Genomic DNA, 13,027 nt, shown 5'->3' with positions numbered 1-13,027 from the left:
TACTAATCAGTTATATTTCAAAATCTGAGAGCCCCTTAGAATGGGGCTCTCATTATGTAGGACCATTAAAACAGCTTTTGCTGCTTTATGATAAGTTTTATAGTATAATTTCTCCTAAGAAATTTCAGTACAGACCATGGACATTAGGCTTCCCTTAACAGGTAGCAAATAATATTGTAAAATGTGTGAAACCAAGAGCCTATAACAGAAGGACAGGAGAGCTATTTCCTAAATCAAAACAGTATAAAATACAAAATGGCATCAAAACATTTTAAAAAATTTTTTCCTAAAGTTACTTTATAATCAAATCTTGACATTCTATCTGAAAAAACTTTTGTATGTACTTGAAGAATCATAACATGAGTGAAGCTCCATGTTGTAATGATGAAAGTATGCTTTCCACATATTAAGACAAATTTCCTACCTAAGAATTTTCAGTAGGATCTACTGTTGCCCATGAGATCTAAGAGCACAAAAATGCCTCAAGCTCTATGCCACTGATCTACTTTTGTAAAGTGAGATTTCTCCCATTTATCTCAACGTTGTGTTTTTTTCCCCCCAATCAAATAGGATCTTTCAAAACTCAGATGCAAAAAGGTATATGGGATGAATTTTAGGAAAATAACTTTAAGTGAAGGTGGAGTTTTAAAATATCTTCTCAGAGCTACAAAAGTACTGCTACATATTTCCATTTTGGGCAGTAACTCAAGAATTAGCTTGAAATTTATCCTACTTAAGGTACTTTTTCATAAGAAAAAACCCACTGTGTTAGCATCTGTAATAAGGTTAAACTAATTGAAATTGTCAAGTAAAATACCTGCACTAGTAGATCCAATCCCTGTTGTGAGCACAGATCTCGGTGTAATCTTTGCTGCATACTTGAGGAATTGAGATTTCCCTGTGCCAGGATCCCCAACCAATAAAAGATGAGATTCACCTAGAAAAAAGTTAATAAAGTTTTAAATTTCTATGAAAGGACCCATGAATAAGTATAATTAATCAAAAGGAAAATGGTCCACTTGGAATGCCATCGTGATTTGTATTTTGTTTTTGCTGTATACTTAAGGTCACTTAAGGAAGGATTTAACTAGATATCCTTAAAAATTAGGTTAACTATCATAAAATAACAATCTTTAAGTGATTTCTGAATGTGACATTTAATATCTAAATTAATAGACTTTGTGCTATTTCCAGATGTTTAGGTGTATGTTTGACATTTAAGACATTTTTGGCTTCTAAAGTTGCTGATTTTATTTAATCTATTTTTAAATAACAAACTACTTGATTAAATCTTTCCATACAAGCCATACAGGTATTTTATTCCATTTTTATTTAAGTATTTTTAAGTGTTCAAGACTTTATAAGTGTTTTATAAGTATCACTTATGATTACAACAGTTAAGTGAAGATGTTTTCATTTAATGAAAATTTTAATATCTCAAAGTAACTTATTTTCAAATGTAACATAAATGAATATGTGACTACCCTGTGGTATGTACTGTCTCAGTGATCAAAAAAATTTATTCAGAAATATTCAAGTATTTCCTAAATATATTAATAGGAAACTCCCTATTTAAGCTCCACATTTAGCAGAGTGCCTTGCAAATAGTAGGTGATCAAAACATAGAATACATACACACGTTATTATACTATCCTATATTGTACCATGTGGTTTTAGAATTCTTATTAATGGCCTTATATATGAACAATGTCCTTTTAGTCTTTGGTTATTATGACTCTCATGTGGCCTATGTGAGGGCCATAATATACCTACTCTATGCCAGATTCAGGTCAGTTAAATGTGTTAGCTGCAAAAGAGCTTTTTGCCATTTGAACATAATTATATACTTAGAGTAATCTTTGCTTGAACGTGTGACCTCCAGCAGCACCTCAGGGCAGACTGCACATTTGCTACCTACCGGCAGAAGGGGAACCAGCAGGCAGATGATTGAAAGCAGCAGTCTGAGAGAAACACACTGACAGTCACAGATGGAGAGACACTGACTTGGAGATATTAAAAAGCATTATTTCTAATCTTCCTCTTGAAGAAAGACTGGGGATCCAATGAAAACATAGTAATCAAAATGTAAAGATTTTATTTTGTGGCACCCTTATAGGTTAGAGCAAAAATATATATTCATCAAAAAAACTTAAAAGATTTCTTTTAGTCTTTGGAATTCTAGAAATTACCTTTTGATATACAGATACTGGCGATGAAGTATTAGATAGTCAGACAACTGACTGTCATTAGGGTTGAAAGATTATGGTTAGAAAATAAAGCTCAACAAGCAATTTTTATTCAAAGAAAAATTCTAGCTTCTCACCTTGTATGTATTAATATTTCTCCGTTTTAAGTAGGTACTAACCTCTGACCCGTGTTCCTGTAGCATCAGTCCTTTGAATCCCACCAGCCAGCACCATGGCCACAGCAAGCTTCACTAGATACATCCCAAAAACTTGAGGGCACAAGCTGGCCAATATTTCATTCCTTCCTAGGAAAGGCAGCAAGATCAGATATTACCAACAGTTTTCAAGAAACCCCATCTGAAATTTCCCTTCCAACTTCCTATGAACATACTCTGCCATCTAAAATGATCCATGAGGACCATTTCCAAATGCCTAAAAGGAGTGAATAACTTTGACTTGGTTGTAAAATGCCTGCTTTTACTAATGCCATGATATGAAAAGTTTGCTTTTCATTCCTTGCTTTTTATTTTCATAGCTTAAGTTTCCATGAATTTATCATACTTTGCAAGGGACAGAAAGGAATCTCCTTTACTCCTTTATTAAGCCAACATCCCTTTAAAATACGACTACACTTTTTGTGTAGTAATTTGAGTAAAACTACTCCACTGCCTAAATAAAATGAAGGTACTTGAACTCAAAAAAGAAGTCAGATTGTAGGAGCCAGTAATCTTTAAATACAAGAAGTACCTGGGGCTCATGGAGCTTCTGCAGAGGTGTAAGAGAAGTAAAATCAATCCACCCTAGAAGTCAATTCAGCATTTACTCTGAAAAGTTTGGTAAAGTCTGTTTTACCTAGAATAAGGGTATCAGAGTATTTAAAAGATCATTATAAACTATAATTCTAGCAATTCAAGCCGGAAGTCTTGGATTCTCCTGATCATGTGCTTTAAATAAAAGAGTATCACGTTTGAGTTTCTGTTTTGAGAAATGTCAAAACACCAAATCTGAGAATCTGCCTATCCCACCTATAAGTAAAGTAGGTATGTTATTTGATGACTGGCATAATCAACCAGCAGGGGCTCTCAGAACCTATGACATCCTAACAAGCTTGTCCTCAGCTTGTCTTGTGTGGAATTCACTACCGTGATGGTACGCTGTATGTCTACAGGCTGGAAACTAATATGTATGCTTCAGGATTTCCATGTTTGTACTCATGTTTCAGAGGTAGGTCTTCTGACGAGGAAAACAGTTGTGTAAGTACTCCTTTAGCTGATTATTCCAGTTCCAGAAGCTTTTCTGCCAAAGCATGAAGGGAGAGGAAAGGCTTCCTCCACAATTTATGGCCCTATACACAAAGGCCGCTTTTTGTAACATATCAAAATTGATCCAGTGGCAATTGAGGTAGGGTGATATGACCTGGGATGGCAGGAATGGTGAAGAAAGAAAACCTTTTAGTAAAATGGGGATCAGAAAACAGAATTAGTAAATCCTGGAAGGGGGCTCATTAACTGCTAGAGGAAATTCCTCCCTTTCCTGAGGTAGAAAACCCAGAGAAAAAAGATGAAGAAAGGTTTGAGATCTAAGCAAACAAGACCTTATAGCATATAGGTAAATTCTGACCAGAATCTAGAGATTACACATACAAAGAAAGAAGGAATAGCCCCAACAGGTAGGTTTCAGAGCAGGCAAACTGACCTGGGAGACTCCTACACCAAAACCTAAAGTGCCACTTCTGAATAAATGTGGATTCGGTGATTGATGTGCTGATGCAAAACCTATCCCAGTGGTGAGGAGCACAGGCTCTGGGGTCAAATGCCTGGATTCACATCCCAGTGCTATTACTGACTACCCATCTGACCTGGGCAAGTTTCTTAGCCTCTCTGCTTCTATTCCTTATCTGTAAAATGGAGATGATAATGGTATCTCATAGAAGTGTTGAGGATCAAAGGAATCAGCAAGTGTACAGCACATAGAACAAACAACGCCTGACACACTTAACTGTTAAACTATTATATTACCTGTATTATTTGTGCTTATTTCTGATCTCAAGATTTCCTCACAATGTAGTTAACACAAAAGGTATACTATAAAGGCAGGTCTGAAGTACCAGAGAAAAATAAAGGGAAAGAACGATTCCCTTAAAGTTGTTGTCTGAAGTTCCTTGAATCATGGCAATAGATGCTCCCATGGCTGAATCATGGAAGAAAATTGATTACAGTGAATACTACCCACAAACCTATCTCCCTCCCAAATTTCTGGTTCTAGACCATGTTAATAGTGTGTCTACAGCCAATTACCCCACTCTTGTGGCATGGCTCTCCATTACCCTGATGAAGAGAACCTCTTAGATCTAAGATAACGGAGTCACCTCAGCTTGGGCCCCAGAGACCCCAATCCCTATATCTTGGTTTCTACCCAGCATCTAAGCACCAGGCTCTGAGGATCCCTGAAGTTACTATAGACTAGAATAAAGCCTTCAGCTCCTCCTAGACCATACCCACAGTATGAGGTCTTAATGAAGCAGATCCACCTCCGAGGGAATCTTTGGCTTTAGACTAGCAAAATGAAGACACCCTTCTGGATACACTTCCCTCTCTTCATGCCCTCAACTAGCACACATACACTTTGAAATGGTAAAATACAGTGTACTGGTACTTAGGAAACTAAGCAGAATCCATTCAGACTAAAAAAAAATGTTGCCTCATTTTCTGTCTTCCGTTTCTCACAAGGTCATTATATTTACTTCTTCCTCTTATCTAGTAAATAAATTGTATATCCATAACCTTCTGATTAAAATAGACTCTTTTTAATCACCAGCACAAATCACTTCTCATGGTCTGGTTATAGAGCGCTGTATGATGCCCTTCCTTCACCGTTACAGGAAGAGCTGAGCTGTGGCACTGCGATTAATAAGAAATGACTGTGGTCCAAGAAAGAGTTACGGATTTTTTTAAAGACCTGATCCTAAGAAACCATTTCAAATTAAAAAAATTCATTTAAAAATACTTCTTATAGGGCTTGCTTCCTAAAGCCACAATGTGGAGAATTTAAGTTCTTTCTGTACAGATCTGGTAAAAGAATGATCAGGAGCCACTACATTACATGCTATATGCAGAAGCAAAAAAAAAAAAAAAAATCATCCCACAAAACAAAAGCAAACTGCCTAAAGTTAGGCAAATAAGAATTCTATTTTGTGAAATGGTATCTGTCCAGTATGTGACTTAAGAATAAAGTAATCAATATGTATGAGATTTGAGGTGAAGTTTATTAGAAATAGTCTATCACTGGCTTCAGTTTATTTTTCTCAGAAGATGCCTCCAAGGAAGAATGCAAACAGACATTTGAAGGTTTAATTGGTGTTTTATACTTTTGGAATTTTTAAATAAAAAATACTCTATGAACCCAAAGGCTTGTGTGATGTTTTAGTCTATGTAATTATATTTTAACGTCACAGTCATAAGTGTTTACAGTGATGACAAAGCTTATTTTTGCATCTTTCTATCTCTCATCATCTCTTTCTACTTAATGCATATTTAAAAATCTTCAGCTAAAATAGCATGAAGTTGTCTGAATTATCTAAGGTACATCAGAAAAGAAATAAGGCTTTATTAGGATGAGGGTTCATAATAAAGTGAGTTTTGCCTACTTACGGAGGAACTGTGTATTTGGTGAAAAAGGGAGAAAACTGGCAGTATAAGAGATGTCTAAAAGAATAGAAACGGAAAATTTCTTGTAATTAACTCAGCCTTGATTTTCCAGGAAGATCTCTAAATAGAAAAGACTACACGAGAAAAGAGCTCAAAGGGAAATTATAGCTAGAAGTACTGACGAATGCTACTACCCTTTGAATTCAGCCATTGAGTTATGCAGCATGTAAGGCTGCCTCCTGACCACAGACTTTATATTTAACTACTGAATGAAATGCCATTAATAATTACCAGCTTTATACCCTTAATCACAAACCTGCAAAGGGATCACTCTTATAGGATTCCCAAAAATCTTCAAATTCCTTTTGGACCTCCTCATCCATGATGATCCCTGTAGACTGCTCATTATTTACTTGGACATAATTGGCTTTCAGGACTATCTCCACTTCACAGCGTACATCTTGCTGGAAGGGCTTCCACCGTTGCATTACGACTCCATAAATAGTGAGGTCATCGCCTAGGAAAGAGCACCACGTAGCAGCAAAGTCCAGTAGTACCACACTGCTTGCTGGGCACAGACTTGCATGACAACCAGAAATAAGAAATAAACCACTCTTGGGTTAACCACTCTCAGTTGGTTAAGTGTCTGACCAACTTCTGATTTTGGCTTAGGTCACGATCTCACAGTCCCGAGTTCTAGCACTGTATTGAGCCCCTGCTGAGCGTAAAGCCTGCCTAGGATGTTCTCTTTTCCCCCACTCTCTCTCAATATAAATAAAAATTTTTTAAAAAGAGAAAGAAATAAACCACTTTCCTACCAAGTTTAGAGTGGTAAACACTCATCCAGAAAACAATTTGAAGCCAAAAGAACACCACAGATTTCGTACTTTTTTCTTTTTCTTCTTTTTTTTTTTTTTTTTTTTTTTTTTACAGGCACTTGTATCTGCACGGCTAAAAGCTAAAGTGAGCATTTTTCTTTTTGTGAATCTGCTACATAATAATCACACCAAATTATTACCCTTCACTGGGAAAACAGTTTATTGGATGATTTATTCATCATTATATTGGGCAAAATGTTCATCTTCTCAGAATCCCTAACCATATAGTTCTCATTTAAAGAACAGGTGGGAACTGCAGCTAAAAGGTGAAACTATCATCAATCTGGTGTCAGGAAAGGAGACAATCTTCTGATAACTGACACTAGCTTTAATTTCCTAGATACTAATTTTTACTTACCATATTAATTAATATTTTACTTACTGACTTAAAAAAAAAAAGAGGAACGAACTAAGAAATGAGGATATTACTGTTACACTTCAAAGCCCTTTTCCCTAAACTATGAAAACACAAGATGCAACCCTGCTTATTCCTTCTTGGTTGGTTCCTTCCCACCTGAGGAAACTCTCCCATTCCTGGTGAGAAGAATATTAAACTTTTACAGATATTCCGAAGAGGCCTTGGGTAGTTTATAGGCACATTCTCCAAACACTGACATCTGGATTATTACATACAATTCAATGCATCAATTAACAGGTACACATGAAGGAATGGTTGGAATTCAGTATTCTGGTACTGAAGAAAGGGGACCAGAAGAATAGAAGATAATCCTAGTCCTCAAAATCTTGTTGAATATAAGATGTTGGACATACCCCAAACCAATCTGGTGATATTTATAACTTGCTCAACAAATAGTGTCTCTGAACTAACTGGCAAGTCTTCATATCTAAGCCTGTGTCAAATATACGGTATTTGCTCATGCAAAATGCCTTTTACTCTCTAAATTTCAATGTGTAATGTGTAATCTGCAGAGCTTTTGATTTTCTGAAGAAAAATGTTCTGTAAATGCTAAATGCATGGAACTGGTAGCAGCAATTACAGAATAGAGAGCATATTTCTAGCCAAAGGCAACTTCATAATAAATGGTGAAAACACGTTTTCAAGAGCCTTCCTAAACCACGGCTTGGATGTTTTTCAAACCCAGTCAAGAAATGATCATTTCTGCCCTCAATTTTTAGATGAAAATGACTGGGGCAACTTTGTATGAGCACTTGGAACAGTCCTTTACTGTGGTCATTTTAATAGATTATGCTTAGGTTGTTCCTAAATTAGTCAAACAAGGAACTTAACTTTTAGATACTGCACCCATAAGTAACCTGATTTCACTAAGCAGTGACAATGTGGAAAATGTGGAATACTGAAGAACGGCCAAGAGCACTGATTTTGCCCAATTTGGATTCAAATCCCAGCTCCACCACTCACTGGCTACGTCCTTGGGCAAATTACCTAACTTTGCTGAGCCTATATTTTGACCTAGAAAAATGGGAATAGTTACATTTATATCTCAGAACAACAGTGAAAATTAAGTTAGATAACGTTTATAAATTACTTCATACAATATCTAGAATACAGGAAGTGCTCAACTGGCAAATATTAGCTATTATTATACGGAACCTTGTTATTATACTTAAGTTTTCCCACAACAAACATTACAAACAGTGTTATTGTCAGGAGGCTCAAGCTCTTACTTTCTATAATCCCAGCTCTTTGTGCCGCTGTCTTCTGCAGCTTATTTCCCACTGCAGCCACCCCCAACCAGACCCATGTCTGACCTCCCACTGCACTGGCAGTTCTCAGGACACAAACTCCAACTTTATTACTCTGCATGTGTCAATCTGGGGTTCCCAACCAGACTGTATATTCCTCAAGGGCAAGGATTATGCCATATATCTTTTCATTCCCACAGAGATTTGTAGCTATGGATAAATGAAAAAAGAGCTGCTGACAGACTGCTTCCATCCATTATTGTTAGTGACATGTGAAAGAAAAATAGCTTCAGGTTTTTTCAGGGCAGAAAGAATTCAGTTTAGATGAACTGCATGAAAACATCTTATTTTTTCTTAAAGAGGGTTTTTAAAGTATTTATTTATTTATTTTGGGGTGGGGCATGGAGAGAGAGGGAGAGAGAATATCCCAAACAGTCTCCTCTGCATTGTAGGTATGGAGCCTGACACGGGACTTAAACTCACAAACTGTGAGATCATGACCTGAGCCGAAATCAAGAGTCAGACACTTAACCGACTGGGCCACCCAGGTGCCCCAATAAAGAAATATTCTTGACTCTAGATACTGAACTCTTCTATTTCCATAGTGTTTGCCTTATAATTTTAATGAAATGGCAGTTCAGTAAATATTTTATACATGAAGCATCTGGAGATATTTAGGGTTAAAGAAAAAGAGAAATGGTGGAATTTGCAGAAATGAAGCACTTTTGATCTGTCTGGTAGGGGAGAACAAGGATGTGGAATAAGAGGTCAGATATACTTGTTTCTGTCCAGGGGATACACTTGTGTTATATGTTTTCTATTGAGATTAAGGGTGAGTAAGATTAAGGTATGAGTGAGAACAGGAAATACTTAAAGCAGGGAATGTTGAGGTGAATCAAGAAACAATTTTTGACACCAGGCTAAGGTTTACCAACCATTTCCATTTTTTGGCCCACTTTCAATGTAACTTAAATGTTAAATAGCAAGTGGAAATCGCTAGGCAAACAGTAAAAGCAACAGTTTTTAAGTTATTTGGAATAAGAAGAGGAAAGAGAAAGAATAATCTTGTGTCGTTCTCACAGGCAAAAGTCTGGTCAAGGCCTAGGAATGTGTGTAGGGAGCAGAGCTGCTGACTTTTAGGGAGACAGGTTGCCACCTGCCTTTTCTAGGGCTGGAAGGAGAAGCCTCAGAGAAGCTGACTAGGACAACCTTTTTTTGGGATTGAAAGTCTGTAAGTCCAAAAGACTTTTAAACTGTATACTAGAGTTTTTAGTGCCTGTCAGTTCTGGGAAGAAGAGACAGTGAGGGAATAGGATAGATAAGGATACTGGTGCCAAAATACGGAAAACGTCAGTTACTTCGGTTAGAGTAAAAGGTTTTGATTAAAACTGTTAGATTATACATTTGAATGCAGTCTGCTTCTGAGATCTCTACCTTTAGCTGACAGGGCCATGTAAATTTTACAGCCCTAGCCCCTACTAACAGCTGAAAACAATCCCCTTTATTCTCCTTCTTTCTTTTTGCATTACATATGTAGAATAATACATTTGTTTAAAAAAACATATCAAATTTTATTAAGAACATCTCATGATACTTAAATGTGGTTACTAAAGAAAATATTTACTCTCTTGAGCAATACTGACTTACAAAACCTCCTAACATCTTAATTTTTCCAATAAAACTCTTCCCTACCATTTTTTTTTGTAAATACAGTAATTTTAAATTTTAATGTAGAACACTTCCATTCTACACATGTGGGCCAGTATTAATCCTTGCCCTCCCACTAATACGTTTAAGTTTGATTCTTCCCAGGCTCCCCATTGAGCAGAATAAGAGGGGCAAGATGATTTCAGATGGGGCAAAAAAGAGCTTAGGAGCTATCTGGTTAGCCTCAAGATCAAAATATAACCAAGAATGACATCGCAACAACCCCTGTGAAGTCCTCCAATTTCCAGAATAGCTCTGAGGTTGTCTTTGATTTGCCTGGAACACTTCAGATCATCCAGATCAATGGCCATCATGAGGCCTAAGTCACTAACAGATGTTGTACACCCTCTGCTTGACTGTCGCTGAGAAAAGAAACCATCGTCTGATAAAATCTACCTTCCTGGAGCTTCAGACTGCTCAAACTCAATAGTAATCTCCTCTAACTATAATTCTATTTCTGTATGACAGCTTTCCAATTAACGAAAAGTGAGCTGTCATGTCCTTCCTAAGGCTTCTTCATGCTAAACACCCACAGTTCTTTCAGCATGGTTTCAAATTCTTTCTCAATTTGGGCAAGTGGCCAACGGAAACACCAAGAACCCTCAGAGGACAAAATCAATGTGACTCCTACTGTGGTGTCACCAGCACAGAGGAGAGAGGAACAATCACCTCCTTTCTTCTAGATACCAGTAAGAGTACAGTAGTATCTGACAGAGTCATACTGTCTGATCCACTAAAGCCACTACAATTTGCTACTGTTAAGCAAGGATGTGCTGAAGAGACTCCTGGACGAAAAGTCAGTGGATCTGGGTGCATGTTCTAGTTCTGCCACTTAACTCTCCATGTGACCTTGGGCAAGTCAGATTCTTCATTTATAAAACAGTGGCTGGACTGGACTAAGCTGTAGCTTTTTTCCTGCTGTGTATCACCTCCCACCCCCATGCCAGTTTCTGTTCTCAAGGTGAGCAATTAAGCCTCCACACTGAACTTCGCAGTGTTCAGGTGGAAATAAAAAATGGCTTTTTCCTAGTCAATATTTTAGGACCTCTTAAAAAGCCAGCAAAAATTCTTACCAGATTTACAACTGTCTACTAGGTCATCTTCCAGGATAACCTTCATAGATCGTGGAATACTTCCAACAGATAGCCTTTGAACCTAGCAAGGAAAAGGAGACACATACTAAGTATGCTTAAATACATGCTAAGTATTCAGAAGCCTAGCAGTTCTTGAATTACTGTTTCTATTTACCTGGCATTATCATACAATTTAATTGTGATGGGGATTTATAAAGCTTTCTTGAAAATTGTACCTACTATCTGTTTATAAACTCACTAGAGTAAAATAAAAACACCAATATGGAAAATATCTCCAAATATAATCTACCTTGTGAATGCTCAAAATAAATACATGCTCCACCTATTAAACATAATACCAAAGTTATTTACCTACAAAAGACATGCAGTTCTTTCCTGACCTTTAGTCCTAAGACCTGGGCAAATCACTCTGTTCCTTTGATCATTCCTTAGTGACAGAACCCTGGTTTTATTTCACATGGACATGTACCCAGTAAAAAGACTATTTCCTAGGCTCCCCTGCACATGGAATATGGTCATATGGCTAAGCTCTGGCCAATGAAATGAGTAGACATGCCTTAGACTTCAAAGAGGTCTACTTGAATGGAGACTTGGCTGGTGCTGTTGCCCGTCCCTCCCTTTTCCTGCTGTCTGACTAGTATACAGTGGTGAAAGAGTTGTAACTACCATCTTAGATTATAGAGAATCCTAATAGAGGTCACATGTTAAGAATGGTATATAGAAAGACAGGAGTTTGAATCCTTGACACTGAATATACCTTTGTGTTTCAGCAGCAAGGAAAACCTGGCACACTGTCCCATATTAAAGAGTGTCTATGTATATATACCTCATTTGACACAGCAAATAAAATTGGGCCTAAACCTCAAATCCTGAATACTCCAATGTTTAACAACCACTTAAAACCATTTAATTTTTCTCCTATCCCTTAAATACAACTAGTTTGAACTTCTTAAATATTCCCTTAATTTTAACATAATTATTAATTATGTTAAATATACTACCACCTGCGACACATAAAATCAAAGATGACCGAGTAAACCACAAAGCTGAGTGATAAAGGGAAGGCAGCATAATGACCAGAGTCCTACAGTGTTAGAAGGCTACTGCCTTTGTTAGTTAGGTTCAGAATTTATTAACACACAAATCTGTTTCCAAGCCTTGAATTACCTCAAGGTTTACCTACAACATCGTTTTACCCTTTAAAAAACTTGTGTTTTTCACCATTAATCAACAGGCAGCTTAAAAGCTACAAAATACCAAAGAAAATTCTTAGGCAGAAAGGGCCATTCTTATGTTTGGGTGCCATATGCCAATGCTCTCTATACAGAGATGATTACTGCATGGTCTCTAAAGACTATATCCTGGTACATGTGCAACCATACTGTGTGATGACACAAATCCCATTTGTAATCCTTCATGTGTTCCCCACTCTTGGTAATTTGACCACTGCTGAAAAAAAAAAAAAAAAACCTTCTTCAAAGTTGTGATTTCTCTCATTTCTTTGATCATTTACCTGCTCTTGAATTTTGATTTCCTGATAATCTCTACACCTGGTTGGAGATGAAGATAAGCCTGAGAGGCAAGTGAATTTTGAAGAATCACAGCTTTCCGAGCTGGGACAGGAGGACGGCCGGCAGAAGGTATAGTACAGCTCAAAGTCAGCCTTGACCACAAATACATGCTTGCATTTGTTACACATGTAATCCCGCTCAAACTCCAGGATCTTCACCACACTTGTTCGAATCACTGTCCCAGTGACAGATAAAAAGTGTCCCACATCCTTGGTTTTAGGGATGTGCTCCCTCACCAGCTCAGGACAAACGGGCAACCCTGATGGAAAAAAACAACAA

General features: G+C 37.2%; 1 protein-coding gene across 6 annotated transcripts in view; it reads right to left on the bottom strand.

Moving 5' to 3' along the window:
• MCM9 (minichromosome maintenance 9 homologous recombination repair factor) overlaps positions 1 to 13,027 on the bottom strand; it is a 111,538-nt gene that overhangs the window by 86,192 nt on the left and 12,319 nt on the right. For 4 of the 6 annotated variants that reach the window (XR_008298372.1, XM_027057007.2, XM_053222326.1 and 1 more), the window contains exons 3-7: positions 12,691 to 13,007; positions 11,157 to 11,238; positions 6,150 to 6,350; positions 2,366 to 2,491; positions 818 to 937 (exon numbers count right to left, since the gene is read on the bottom strand). Coding sequence is in view for 5 of the 6 variants with exons in the window: in XM_027057007.2 (XP_026912808.2) it covers positions 818 to 937; positions 2,366 to 2,491; positions 6,150 to 6,350; positions 11,157 to 11,238; positions 12,691 to 13,007 (846 nt within the window). In the remaining variant the exon portion in view is untranslated. The remainder of the gene's footprint in view (positions 1 to 817; positions 938 to 2,365; positions 2,492 to 6,149; positions 6,351 to 11,156; positions 11,239 to 12,690; positions 13,008 to 13,027) is intronic. The other 2 variants (XM_027057008.2, XM_027057009.2) reach the window with 2 other exon arrangements.

Source organism: Acinonyx jubatus, chromosome B2 (genome assembly GCF_027475565.1).
Source record: "Acinonyx jubatus isolate Ajub_Pintada_27869175 chromosome B2, VMU_Ajub_asm_v1.0, whole genome shotgun sequence".
Classification (NCBI taxonomy): Eukaryota; Metazoa; Chordata; class Mammalia; order Carnivora; family Felidae; genus Acinonyx; species Acinonyx jubatus.
The sequence above is the reverse complement of the archived record's forward strand: the minus strand, read 5'-3'. Positions and strand labels throughout refer to the sequence as shown.